Source organism: Neolamprologus multifasciatus, chromosome 1 (genome assembly GCF_963576455.1).
Source record: "Neolamprologus multifasciatus chromosome 1, fNeoMul1.2, whole genome shotgun sequence".
Taxonomy (NCBI): domain Eukaryota; kingdom Metazoa; phylum Chordata; class Actinopteri; order Cichliformes; family Cichlidae; genus Neolamprologus; species Neolamprologus multifasciatus.
Genome location: NC_140439.1, coordinates 19,942,523 through 19,956,122, shown reverse-complemented (window position 1 = coordinate 19,956,122; position 13,600 = coordinate 19,942,523). Strand labels below are relative to the sequence as shown.

The 13,600-nt window shown below is 39.9% G+C and overlaps 1 protein-coding gene across 1 annotated transcript; it reads left to right on the top strand.

The window, feature by feature from the left end:
- The first annotated feature begins 4,821 nt into the window (after positions 1 to 4,821).
- Positions 4,822 to 12,139, top strand: eif4g2a (eukaryotic translation initiation factor 4, gamma 2a). The gene is made up of 21 exons (XM_085161218.1): positions 4,822 to 4,851; positions 5,063 to 5,166; positions 5,275 to 5,331; positions 6,715 to 6,840; positions 6,984 to 7,086; positions 7,168 to 7,299; positions 7,381 to 7,447; positions 7,568 to 7,719; positions 7,826 to 7,936; positions 8,042 to 8,224; positions 8,347 to 8,485; positions 8,569 to 8,786; positions 8,866 to 8,973; positions 9,076 to 9,168; positions 9,259 to 9,354; positions 9,456 to 9,671; positions 9,765 to 10,023; positions 10,184 to 10,388; positions 10,516 to 10,724; positions 10,807 to 10,928; positions 11,038 to 12,139. The coding sequence occupies exons 1-21, from the start codon at positions 4,822 to 4,824 to the stop codon at positions 11,101 to 11,103; spliced, it is 2,796 nt and encodes a 931-aa protein (XP_085017344.1). The 3' UTR covers positions 11,104 to 12,139.
- Positions 12,140 to 13,600: the final 1,461 nt, after the last annotated feature.

Below are 13,600 nucleotides of genomic sequence, written 5' to 3'. Positions count from 1 at the left end.
CCTGGGCTGAATTTGTTGCAATGTTCCCTTCTGGGAAGACAGTGGTATTGTGTTAACACACATCTGAACACTCTAGAAAAGCAAACTGCTAAAACTTCTGCTTTAATAGAGGTGGTAACACTTGCTAATCAGTTAATCAAGGTTATTTAATTATCAGCACCCAGCTGCTATTTACCCCGTTGATTCCTATGGAAGCAGCAAGAGTTGACTTAGTTTTCCACAGAACTAGATTCCTATTCTGGCTCAAGTTATTTTTGACCTGACAGTAGATCTATGAGCATGAGTCAGTTCAATGTACTTTGGGGCAGAGTTTGGGACGTATTGACACAATGAGGACACATCTGTTTTTGTTCATGTCCATAATTAAAACTGCCGCTCAGTCAAGTTAAAAAGAGGTTTCACTTGAAGGAACTTCGAAGCATGTACAGTCACTGTGAGGTGTCACTCCAGAGGAGCTGATTGATGTTCAAGGTTGAATTGTTTTTCACTAATGTGTAAAAAGAAAATATGAATTTGAAATTATTTGATCAAATTAGATTTTAAATTATAAATTAAAAATATATTATAAAAAAAATATCATATATATTATCAATATTATTTTAAATTCGATTTAGTAAAACAAATTGGAGTTTACTGAAATTTGGAGTAATAAGCAATATCATCTCCCTACATGATCCACTCAGCAGCTGTTCTGGAGTTCTCCTAACAGAAAAGCAGACCCATCCACTATGTAATTCAAATTTATATTTTTGTTTGTCAACACCAACATTTTCAATAGTAAGTAATAATATCTCACCTTATAATTTGAAATAACTGGCTCTGTTAACAGTGAGTTTCCTGCCATCCTAAAGGCATGACACAGTTTAGGAATAAGTAATCCTGCAATTACCCCTCAGTCTCAGAAATGCACACTGCCCCTATGTAGTTATAGATCGGTTAAATGTAGGGGGTAAGCTTCATCAACTTTTATGTCTGTTTTTTTGTTAGTAACTTATTTATATATTTTCTCATTCTTAATTAGGAATAGTCATACTGAATACTTACAACATAAATTAATGTGCCCGATAAAGGTGGTATTCTACATATTTTTGGTGCAGTGATAACTAACTTCAAGCCAGCTCAGACTGGAACTGGACCTGCCTTTTCTCACTTTATTGGCACACTGGGCTTAATTAACTGTTTACTGTGTTTACTGTGAGACAACTGGTTTCATTTTGCTTTTGATGAATGATTGATGCCCCTCGGGAGTGAAGAAGCACATGATTACAGGCACAAAAAGAAGTTTAAAGCTTCCTTGACTTTTATGACAAGTGATAAAATAAACATGGTGAAACACACATCTTCACAAGCGATGGGATTAATCAGTGTGTGTCACTACAAATGCCTGCAACAACAGATCTGATAAATGTCACTCAGTGATTACATTTACATACGGTACAGTTGAATAAACAACCCATTTGCAAATTGGCTGCTAAATAAACACAAGTTAAGATCAACTTTTTTTCAGCTGCATCTATATCAGGAAATAGTTCAACATTATCGTTTCCTACTTTTTATTTTGCCATTTGTAATGTGAGAAACTACGTATCTCCTCAAAGGAGCTTGCAAAGACACAGACATACGTATCTCCTCGTGTTTTTAATTAGTCAAAGAAAGGAAACATCACTCATTACACAAACTGCTCATAAACACGTTAAACTTTTTGCACTCTAATCACCAGGGTTTCTTCCTCACTGTGACCATTTTTTAAAATTCAATAGCCAAACATGTATTTAAAAAAACACAATAGCAATTCAAAATTTTCCTGACAGTCTGGATGTGCAAGTCTAATTGCAAGTAAGCAAAAAAGCACTGGTTCACACTTTCAGCTGGTTAAACATAGATCTAAAATGTCTTTACATTAAAGTTTCTTAAAGGAAAAACCTGTGAGTTCTAGGAAAACACTTACTTTTCATTATATTTTTTTCTTATCAGAACTGATTCCGTCATCATACCAGGAAAGATTAGTGCTGCCCTTATCGTGTACAATGGGAAGCACAGATTAATCTGAGCACAAAGGGGCGTTACCTGTACAGTCTTGCTCTGTAGTCATTTACTGGTACATGGAGGAAGTGACTCATCTAGCTAAGCCAGTGAGGCAATATCATACACACAATCCACATAACATCTTATTAACGTCACACTCCAGACCTTCGCGTCCATTAGCTAACAAAGTTGTCAAGAAATACTGAGCAGACAAAGTGAGAGATCTTTGTTAATACACTGCCAGAAAAAAAAGAGTTTGTCTGTAAAAAAGCTGTTCTGAAGCGATGACCAGAGAGAGAAGAGGATGTTATTTTGTGCCAGTATGCTTCAAGGGAAGTCTAGTGACTGCTGAAACAATATGATTATTCTTTTAGAATAGCCACTTCAAATTTTAGGGGTACATTTGATGAGTGTTTTAACTTTGGCATGCTCAGCAAACTGAAAATCACTGGAATTCACTGGAAATCCTCTCAAAACTATTCATATCTGTGGCAACTTCATACAAATACTTTATATCCAGTACCCGTGGAGATATTGGGCTACTTGCAGCTGCTCTCTTGCCACGGCAGGTAGCTTTGTTATGTTTGATTTGGCAGAGTTTTAGGCTGGATGTCCTTTGTGACACAAACGCAAGAATTCTGGCTGGAATTGAACCAGTAATCTTTCACTTGCCAAGTAAATATGTCAACCACAACATCACTGCAGTCACAAATGGTTGAAATATTACTTGTTAGAAATCCCACAACAGAACACCACGAGGAGCATGGGTCAAACCACTAAATATAAATGTTTTAATCGTAACAGATTTAAACATCTCTGGCTAGTTGCACTTGGATATCAATATGGCTGATTGGAAAGTATCAGAGCAAGCATTAATGAATGTCTTTGCTCTGTCTTTTTCCCCTCACCCCCAACCAGCCGCAGCAGATGGCTGCCCCTCCCTGAGCCTGGTTCTGCCAGAGGTTTCTTGCTGTTAAAAGGGAGTTTTTCCTTCCCACTGTCACCAAAGCACTTGCTCATAGGGGGTCATCTGATTGTTGGGGTTTTCTCTGTTTTTTCTGTATTATTGAGTCTTTATCTTACAACATAAAATGCCTTGAGGCAACTGTTGTTTTGATTTGGTGCTATATATAAAATTGAATTAATCTTTTTCCTGCAACATTTTGAGTAAAAAGACTGAAAACCCAGCAACTTCTGAATCAATGCCCTGTGGCTGACTGTGTGTTTGGAAAGGAGAGCCCTAGATTTAAGTTTCACTAATGGAGTAAGTTCCATGAGTAAAGTTACAATACATCTAGTCTTCATTGACATCTCTTTCCTTATACATGCCAATCTCCACCTATTCAGAATAACAAAAAAATATATAGATTGGATACAAGCAAAACATCATCTTATAAATATGGCTGGAAAATGTGAGAAAATGTGAGATTGAAAAGATTGGAGGCAGATGAAATAATATGTAAATAAAAAACTAGCAGATAAACCAGAGCCAAATGTATTTGATAGCAAAGGTTTATTTACTTACTGTACCTCATGATGATTACTTAATGAGACAAAAAGTTCGACCGCTTGCATAATTCTTTTAGTTTGTGCTCGGTTTGAAGGTTTTCTACTCTGTGACAGAAAGTAGTCCCTAACACGAGAAAAAGTGAGTGATGTGGCCTGACGTGATTCTTAAATAGTGGTCAGATTTTGTCCTTGTATGTCTCCCCACGTTGAAAAGAAAAACAAACCTGCCTACTAGCGGGTGGGGTGAAACGCGAAACGCAACATGTGACCGTCGGCAGGGCGTGGGTGATGACGTCGGAGCCATCCCATTCAAATAGCAGAGTTCATATGACGTCCCTATACAGCCGTCGCTCTTTCCTTCGCCGTAGCAAGTAGCTAACAGAGCCAAGCCGTCGTGTTCTTGAGGGCGACATTGCATAACCCTTATAGGTTAAAAACTAATTTTGAGCTCTCGTTTCTTTCTTGACTTTATTTTTTTATCTCTTGGTTGACAAGAAAACAATTAAGCTGACGTCCCTTTTGTAAAGGTAAGATCTTGCGGTTGTGTTTTTTTGTTTGGCCTGGCTAAGGTTAGCCGGTCTACTAGAAAGTTCGCTTTAGTTGGTGATGGTGGATAAGAATTTGGGGCGGCGGCAAAATATCAAGTTATGTCTTCTTTGGCGTTGATTCGCCTGGTTAGCATCGAATAAGTTGTGAGGTGTGGAGTTTATGGCCAGACTGAAGGCTTTGAGTTGTTTACAGCTTGTTAGCTCATAGCTTACCGGCGGCCTACAGAACAAAACCAAAATGTCGGTGCGTGGACATCCGGTTTCTAAACAAAGGCCCCATCAATCCCACTGTTAGGATTTTCCATCTTGACTAGGGTGAAGCATTTTCTAATTATTAAAAAATGTATAAGTTCGTGACAGTTTGGTTGACATATTAAACATGAGTTTTGGTTAAACAAAAGACTTTTTACCAGCGTGCTGGGGTTTTTGGTTGCGGTGGAATCTCAAACATAAGTGGGGGATGCTAGAAAACGGATAACTAAACGTGTACTGAGAATTTTTTTTTTTTTTTTTATATATCCGCTGTCGGTGGAGTTAAAATGATAGATTTGTCCTACTTTCACACAGCGTTTCCTGTGACGATGCCAATTGTTATTAGGATTAAGTTTATTCTAGCTGATTTATAAATCTCCATGCAATATTCTAGTTTCAAAAGATAATTTGAATAAACATAGATAATGGAAAACCGGGCGTCGACTTCTCAGTAGCTTGTTGTGCTAGGAAATGTTCCAATTACGCAATGCTAGCATGCGCTGCTTCCACGTTACTGGTAAGGGGACACGTGTTAGCGTTGATGTACCTTCGCAAGTTTCCTGAAACTTACTAAACGGAAACCAAAAGCGAAAGAGTACGTTGGGTATTATTGTCTTGTGTTTGCAATGTGTCTTCATAACAGTCAGATGTGCTACTGTGGCCTTGTTTGTGTTTTAACACACGTTAGGTCTTGGCTAATATGCTGCTGTGTCTTGACTTCCAGGTAGCTCTTTGCCCCCCAAACTCCCAGGACTCAATTCTTTTCAGATATTCTTTGTCAAGCCGCCAAAGTGGAGAGTGTCGTCGCACCAGGAGGTCCTTCTCGTTTCAGGTATTCAACATTACTTCACCATGTCTGGCTCCATTTACACCCAAGCACCTCTCACATAGTTCCCAAAATGTTAAGTTAAAAAACATTTTTCCTCTTTTTGTATCACAGTGTAGGGGGAGGAGGTGGGGGTGCACCTCAGCACTATCCCAAAACTGTCGGCAACAGGTGATTGTTGTTGTTTTTTTTTTAACTTTATTATATATGTGACACATTAGTCATCACGTCATCCACATACAGATGTTTAAAAGAATCACAATTAGTGTTTCACCTGTTATACTCAAAACTGAAGTTTCATAAATGGACGTGTCAGTCATCAGTCTGACATCTTACCCTTGACAAATACTCCCCAATTTTTATATTGTCTTTTTTCAAAAGTGACCCGAAACTAATATTAAAAAAAAAAAAGGGGGGGGGGACACACAGGGTTGACAACTTCTAAACAAATGCTAAATTGGAATGTGCACTGATAGTGAAAATGAACTGAGAACACAAATTATCAAACTGCCAACTGCTGTAACCTACTAGTGATCAACTTCAAAAACGCATAAACCTGAGTAAAGTATGACTGTCTGGTTAGACTTCATGCTTTAGGTCTTTTCATGTGTAACGACATGAGTAAAATGTAAGTATTATATGTAGCAGAATCGAGCCCTTGTAATCTAACTACAAAACTGGGTGTTCCAGGATGGTTGTTCAGCTGTGGTTTATCAGTACTATGCTGAACTTTGCAGTCTTTTGTCTGCACTTTGTAGCTGTGTACTATCACATGGTGAAATTGTCAAAAATATGAGATAACTGGATGTGTGGGTTTTTCTTTTGCTTTGTCTTATCTACAAAAAAAAAAATCTAAATAAACATGATTTGTTTGCAGTTACTTAAGCAAGAAACAATCATAGCAGGTGGTGGTGGTGACTGGCTCAGTTGAACCCAGCCTGATTCAGTGTGTTGTTTGCCTCCTGAAGTGTGGGGGGTGGGGAGCAGAACTGGCAGGGAGAAGACCAGTTGAGGCTGGTTTAAACTACTTGTAGAAATAGATCATTGTTTACAAGAAACTCCAGTAGTTTCCCTCTAATGTTACTAAAACAGTTGAACAGAGTGAGACTTTCACTGCTGTATTCATGTTGAAACAAATTGCAGTCTGTTTAGTGAAGCTGAAAAGAAAATGGCTAAAAGTGTAAGGATATGACTCGGTACCCTGGTAGGACAGTAGCTTCCTTTAGTTTAGATTAAAGAATCTAAATAAAGTCTCAATCTTGGAATTTCAACGCCTTCTGTCACAGCAGTTTTACAAGTTGGTTCAGTGTTGCCAGTGTGAACGTTATGACACTGGCAACACTGAACCAGCAGCATGTGAACTGAAGCGGTCCGACTTGTACCAAAACTTGTTCTATAATAAGTCACGCAAACTTCAAGTAGGAGCACAATATTTGTCATTCCTGGCTAAAAGTGAGACTCTTAACTATGTCGTCCGTGTAACCAAATCCGGGCTAAATATCAGCAAGACAAGACCATTTCCCTGATAACCTTGGCTGTCTGTGTTGATTATAGCGAGTTCCTGGGGAAAACCCCAGGTTCTAGCGTTCAGAGATGGGTACCTTCTCGAAGCACTAGACGAGATGCCAGCTCCTCCAACGAGAAAGGGCAAAATGATGCAATCTTCAGAAAAGTGAGAGGGTACGTTTTCCTTTAAACGGATTTGTACTTATTTTACATAATTTGTATTGTTTAAATGTCATTTAAATATGGGTGTTGAAGGCTGCTGTTTGTGCTGTATTATCATTTAAGATTTTTAATACAAATGTTTCTTTCCCCTTCAGCATACTTAATAAGCTGACTCCTGAGAAGTTTGACAAACTATGCCTGGAGCTCCTCAATGTGGGTGTAGATTCAAAAGTTGTCTTAAAAGGAATCATCTTGTTGGTGAGTATTCTCCTAACTGCTGTTGTCCTATTCATAGAATATTTTAAAATGGGATCTTAATGCGTTTTTGTGTTTCTCAAGATTGTTGACAAAGCCCTCGAAGAGCCCAAGTATAGCCAGTTGTACGCTCAACTATGTCTACGCTTGGCAGAGGATGCACCAAACTTTGAAGCCCCAACAACAGAAAGTCAGGCAACACAAAAGCAGAATAGTGTAAGTTTTAAGCATTCAACTGTACCCTGTACTCCTGTTGAGTATCTTCTGTCTGGATTTTGAATGAATTCTGTCTTGCAGACCTTCCGAAGGCTTCTGATTTCTAAGCTTCAAGATGAGTTTGAGAATCGTGCCAGGAATGTTGACCGTGAGTAACTTGCATTTGTAACTGCGGACTGTTACAAAATGGGAATTTGGTCAAGGGTTTTTTGAGAGCTGTTATTTAAACGTTTTTGTTTTTTTCCCTTTCTTCTTCAATCCACTGTAGACTTCGACAAACATGACAGCCCACTCACCTCTGAGGAGGAGGAACAGCGTGCAATTGCAAAGATCAAGATGCTGGGCAACATCAAATTCATCGGTGAACTGGGCAAACTCAACCTCATCCATGAATCTATTCTCCACAAGTGCATTAAAACAGTAAGTTCTAATAAAGCGCAGTACATGGGATGGTTTTATCAAAAATCCAGTTTTCATTCCTATGGTGTAAGAAATTAACAGTTGTTTAATTATTTTGTTCTTTAAGCTGTTGGACAAGAAGAAGAGAGTCCCACTTAAGGATATGGGTGAAGATTTGGAATGCCTCTGTCAGATAATGAAAACAGTTGGTCCTAAACTTGATCATGAAAAGGCAAAGGTGAGTGTGTGGAAATTAAACTGAAAAAGATTAGTCTTGTCTTGAAGTCCTTGGTTGTTCAATAACTTCTTTTTTTTTATTATTTTTACTTTTTCTCGCTTACAGTCTTTGATGGACCAGTACTTTGCTCGCATGCACTCCTTAACCACCAGCAAGGATCTGCCTTCACGGATTCGCTTCCTGCTGCAGAACACAGTGGAGCTGCGACACAACAACTGGGTGCCTCGGAAAGCTTATGTTGACAATGGACCAAAGACTATTACCCAAGTTCGTCAGGATGCAGTAAAGGTTAGTTTACCATATCCTTTCAGTTTATCACAGGCTGATGAGGATTGATCTGATTTGCTGGATGACTAATGTAGCCCAGAATCTGTTTTTCCTTGGATCCTGACTTTTTCTGTGCTTTGTAGGATTTGGGCGTTTTCATTCCACCTTCAACTGATTCAATAAGGAATGACTTCTTCATGGACAGTTCCTTCCTTACAGGAAAGATCAAGTATGATAGGGAGACTCTTGGTGGGCTGGCCGACATGTTTGGACAAATGCCTGGTATGTAGAGTCATGCTGCTTTCTTTGAAGTGTAACTCATGCAGAGATTTCAGTCTCTAAAGGCTCTGTCTTATGTTGTGTAGGAAGTGGCATCGGCACAGGCCCAGGGGTAATTCAGGACCACTATTCCCCAACCATGGGTCGCCACCGCGGCAGTGCTCCAGGGGTAATTCAGGACCACTACTCACCAACCATGGGTCGTCACCGTAGCAGCCCCCTCTTTAATGGCCACAGTGGAAACAGCAATGGTTCACACCAGCCATATGAAAATGAAAGCAAGCCGTTCATAAAACCAAACCAGGTACATTATAGTGCAGCTCTGTTTGTTTTAATCTGAGATGGTCATTGCAATACTCATTCTGTTTTTAAACTTTTCAAAGGGGAGAAATTCACCAGTTTTCAACCATAAACAGAATCACTCAGTCCAGATGCAGTCAAAGGATATGGCTCCAAGGTTCAGCAAGAAGGGGAAAGTCAATGCAGATGAGGTACAGCTGCTTACATTGATGGTTTTTTAGTGTCATTGTTGCACAGGATTATGTGATAATAAATTGTGGTTAATCTGATGCATTAATACTCCGTCATTCCAGATCAGTCTGAGGCCAGCACAGTCCTTCATTATGAATAAAAACCAAGTGCCAAAGCTGCCGCCACAGACAATGATGCCTTCTCCAGTTGGACAGGTAACAGGCAATAGACTTAAAACATGTGAGCAGAGCTGATGGGGCAGTTTCAGGAAATGCATGCTAAGTTTTCTTTTTGTGGCCCCACAGCTTGGCCTTAAAGCCAATCCTCCTCCAATTCAGGAAAAACCTGCAAAGTCTAACAAAAAGGCTCCTCCCACAAAGGAAGAGTTGTGCAAAATGACGGTAAGTTTATTCAAAGCTTTGCCTATGACTTCATAAGTAATGTGCTATATATGGGGCCTAAAGAGCATGATTTTTTTTTCTCCCTCCCCTCATCTTTAAAGGAGACACTACTCACAGACTACCTAAACAACAAAAATGTTAACGATGCAGTGAGTGCTGTGAAAGAGATGAAGGCCCCCAAACACTTCTTGTCAGAGATGCTGAACAAGATCATAGTCTGCTCACTCAATCGTTCAGATGAAGATAAGGAACATGCGAGCACTCTGATTCACACCCTCTGCACAGAGGGCCTCGTCACTGGTGACAACATATTGCAGGCAAGTTTCATTAAAGTTTTTTTTTTTTTTTTAAATTGACAGTGTAATCAAATACACCATATAACCTTGTGCCTGCCACACATTTTCAAACAGGCCTTCCTGGGTGTTCTGGACCAGTGTCCCAAGATAGAGGAAGAAATCCCACTGGTGAAGTCGTACCTGGCTCAGTTTGCAGCACGAGCGATCATTGCTGATCTGGTCAGCATTGCAGACTTGGCCCATCAGCTGGAGAATGGCGCACATTTCCCACTCTTCCTGCTCTGTCTGCAGCAACTTGTGAAACTGAAAGATCGTGAGTGGCTGACTGACCTGTTCCAGCAGAGCAAGGTCAACATGCAGAAGATGCTGCCAGGTAGGTGAAAGGACACACTTGCCATACTGGTTTTAAATTCAGTGTCATTTGGTTTTCTTTTCTCTTTAGGAGGAAGAATTGGTGTCAGGTGTGTAGTGGGTTTTTTTTTTTTTTTTTCCCTCTTCTTCCCCATTACTGACTAGTAATTATGCTCCCATAGAAATTGATCAGAACAAGGACCGGATGCTGGAGATTCTGGAGGGTAAAGGCCTCAGCTTTTTGTTCCCACTGATGAAGCTGGAAAAGGAGCTGCTGAAGCAGATCAAAGTGGATCCTTCTCCGCAGTCAATCTACAAGTGGATCAAAGACAACATCTCTCCAAAACTTCACACCGACAGAGGCTTTGTCAACATTCTCATGACCAGGTACAGCAGTGGACCATATTTATAGTGACTCAGTCTGCATTGATGAAGCAAGCACATGCCATCAGCCACTGGTTTTTGTGGTTTTCGGTCAAGTGCTTTAACGTGTGTTGGTCTTCTGGTCCTCCAGTTTCTTGCAGTACATTGCTTACGAGATCAACCCTGACGATGATGAAGAGCAGCATGCAGCGCCCAGTAAGGACCAGCTGGAGGAAGAGAAGCAGCTCCTGCTCTCTTTCAAGCCAGTGTTGCAAAAGTTTCTTCACGATCACATTGAGCTGCAAGTCAGTGCACTGTATGCCCTGCAGGTGCACTGCAATGCCAAGAGGTTCCCTAAAGGTGTGTGCATGCATGTGCAGTTACAATAAAACATAACCTTAAATAAAGCTGGTTGCTAACTTATTTTCCTTTTTCCAATTAGGCATGCTGCTGCGCTACTTTGTGAACTTTTATGACATGGAAATAATTGAAGAGGAAGCCTTCCTTTCATGGAAAGAAGATCTCACCCAAGAGTATCCAGGGAAAGGAAAAGCATTATTTCAGGTAATGTGCAGCCATTGAATTATGGCTTTGTGTGGACTGCCTCCATTGACACCATTGTGCCTATTTGTAAATGAAACACTTCAGTGGATGTATTGTTGTTCTGGTGCAGGTGAATCAGTGGCTGACCTGGCTGGAGACTGCAGAGGAGGAGGAGTCGGAGGATGAAGAGTACTGAGGAATAGGCCAAAGCCATGTGTTATCAGATGCAGACCTGTTTTGGGGTTGTTGTTTTTTTTTTTTTTTTTCCCTCCTTATTTTTCCATCTTTTTTGTTTTGTTTTTTCCTCCTGTCTTTCACTCTTCTTGTAACCACTGTTACAGTTCATTTCACAATGAGATTGTTCTGCCAGCATCACAAATCTTATTTATGCTCAAAGTTTCTATACTGTTCTCTTTGATGTCCTACAGCAGATGTTTTATACACTTCAATCAACTTGGGTTTAAGAGTAGACAGTATTTAGCAGGAAAATGCACCAGCACCCAGAACTTGACCCATTTTTGTCACCTTTTTACATCTGGTAGGAGTCACCAAGTGCTGTCGCAATTATTTAAAAACTGTTTACAAAAGAGGGAGCTCACATTGCAAAGAGGCTTTCTCCTTTTTTAATCTACATTTGCTAATCAGTTTTTAAATGCACTTTGCTTAAACATCATGAGTCGTTGCAATAGTAAAAATTTAACTTCCCTTGATTTGTTAAACGTGATCATGACGTTGTCTGCCATGATTATGAGACTAGTGCTTAGAAATCGACCATTTCTTAACCTGGGTGAGGCCTGTTTTACTTGCACGGTGTGATTTCAGTTACCGCCTTGTAGTTTAATGAATCGAGAGGGTTGTGTTTTTTTTTTTTTTTTTTTTTTTTTTTTCTTATGTATGAAACAAGTTGTGCTGTCAGGAATGAATCTGTGTGGCCTTTTGTTTTCTTTTTTTAATTTATAAGGATATACCTCTGTTTCTCGGACTATACTTGAATGTCTCGGGTTTTGACATTGAGACAGCCAAAGCTTGGTTTCCTTTGCTATGGTTGTTTGTCACTTGTGGAAATTTTGTCCATCTGCCATATTTGTCAAGTTCTTAAACGGTCTTTTTATCTTCATGAAATTACCAAGAATGTACTGTTTGTGTACTCTTCTTCTGGAGTGTTGTAACATTGTGAGCTAGAAGTCGAGTGTACAACTACAGATCAACCTTGAATAAAGTTTAACAGTTGATGGCTTTGTCCTGCTGTGTCCTTTTTCCACCTCCCCCACTAAAAGTCATAAGACTTGAAAGTTGGTATGTCCTCCTAAAAATCTATGACTTCTCAGGTTTAGTCCAAAGCACGCGGATCACAAGAATATAGTTATGGAACTATGAAGTGATACTACATAAAATTGCAATACAGAGTTGAAATTGAGGTGCCCTTCTTATGCTGCTGTTTTCTCTGTAGAAGAAGGATGTTAAGGGTGTACATCTACTGCAGTGTGTATCTGTACTAATAGATGGAGGAATTGTACAGAGAGCCACAGCAGGTAATGGTTCCCTGTGTTATTCAGTGGTGCATTTGGGTAATCTGTCTTACTGAACATGTGCCTTTGACTGACCAGCACATCATGGAGTAGGTAGGTGGGAGGCAGTGTCCTTTAGAAACGTACACCTTCAGTTTATTAAAATTATAGCATAGATTGAACAAGGTGCTGAAAACATTCTTCAGATTCTGATCCGTGTTGACATGCATCACACAGATGCTGCATATGTGATATAAAGCTCCTACCACATCTCAAATGTGCCCCATTGGTCTGAGATCTGGTGATTGTTGAGGCCGTTTGAATAAAGTGGATTCATTGTCACGTTTAAAATGATTTGAGGTTTGTGATATGACACATTATCCTGCTAGAAGCAGGTATGTGGGTACAATGTGGTCCTACAGGAATGGACATGGTCAGCCACCATACAAAGGCTGTCGTGTTTAAACAGTGTTTAGTTGGTACTAAGGGGCCCAAAGTGTGCCAAGAAACTATCACACACCCTCAGAAGCCTTAACCATTGATACAAGACAGGACGTATCCATGCTTTTATGTTTACACCAAATTCTGACCCCATCATGTAGCAGTGTAGCTGAAGTGGAGACTAATCACAGCAGGCAATATTTTTCCAACCTTTTATTGTGTAATTTTGGTGAGCTTGTGGGAATTTTAGCCTCAGTTTCCTGTTCAAGAGTGGCATCCACTGTTGTCTTGTACTGCTGTGGCCATTAAGACATGAAATGTTGTGTTTTCAGTGATGACTTTATGTTTACTTTGCTTGTAACAGGTACTTTGAATCACAGCTGCCTTGCTATTGCCTCAAAAAAAAAACCTGACCTCAGATATCAACAAAGCAGAGAACCATCACTCATTGCATGTGTCCTTTTTTGGGGGGGAGGGGACATTCTCTTTAAACCCTCGAGATGGTTGAGTGAGAAAATCCCGGCAGTTTCTGAAATACTGACACCAACAACCATGTTACATTCAAAGTCACTTAAATCACTTTTGTTCTCCATTTTCATGCTCACTTTGAACTTCAGTGGATTGTCTTGACTACATCTAGAAGCCTAAATGCGCTGAGCTTCCTGCCACGTGATTGGCTGATTGGATAGTTGTGTGAGTTGAACAGCTGTACCTAACAAAGCAGATGGTGCTTATTGCAGGTTG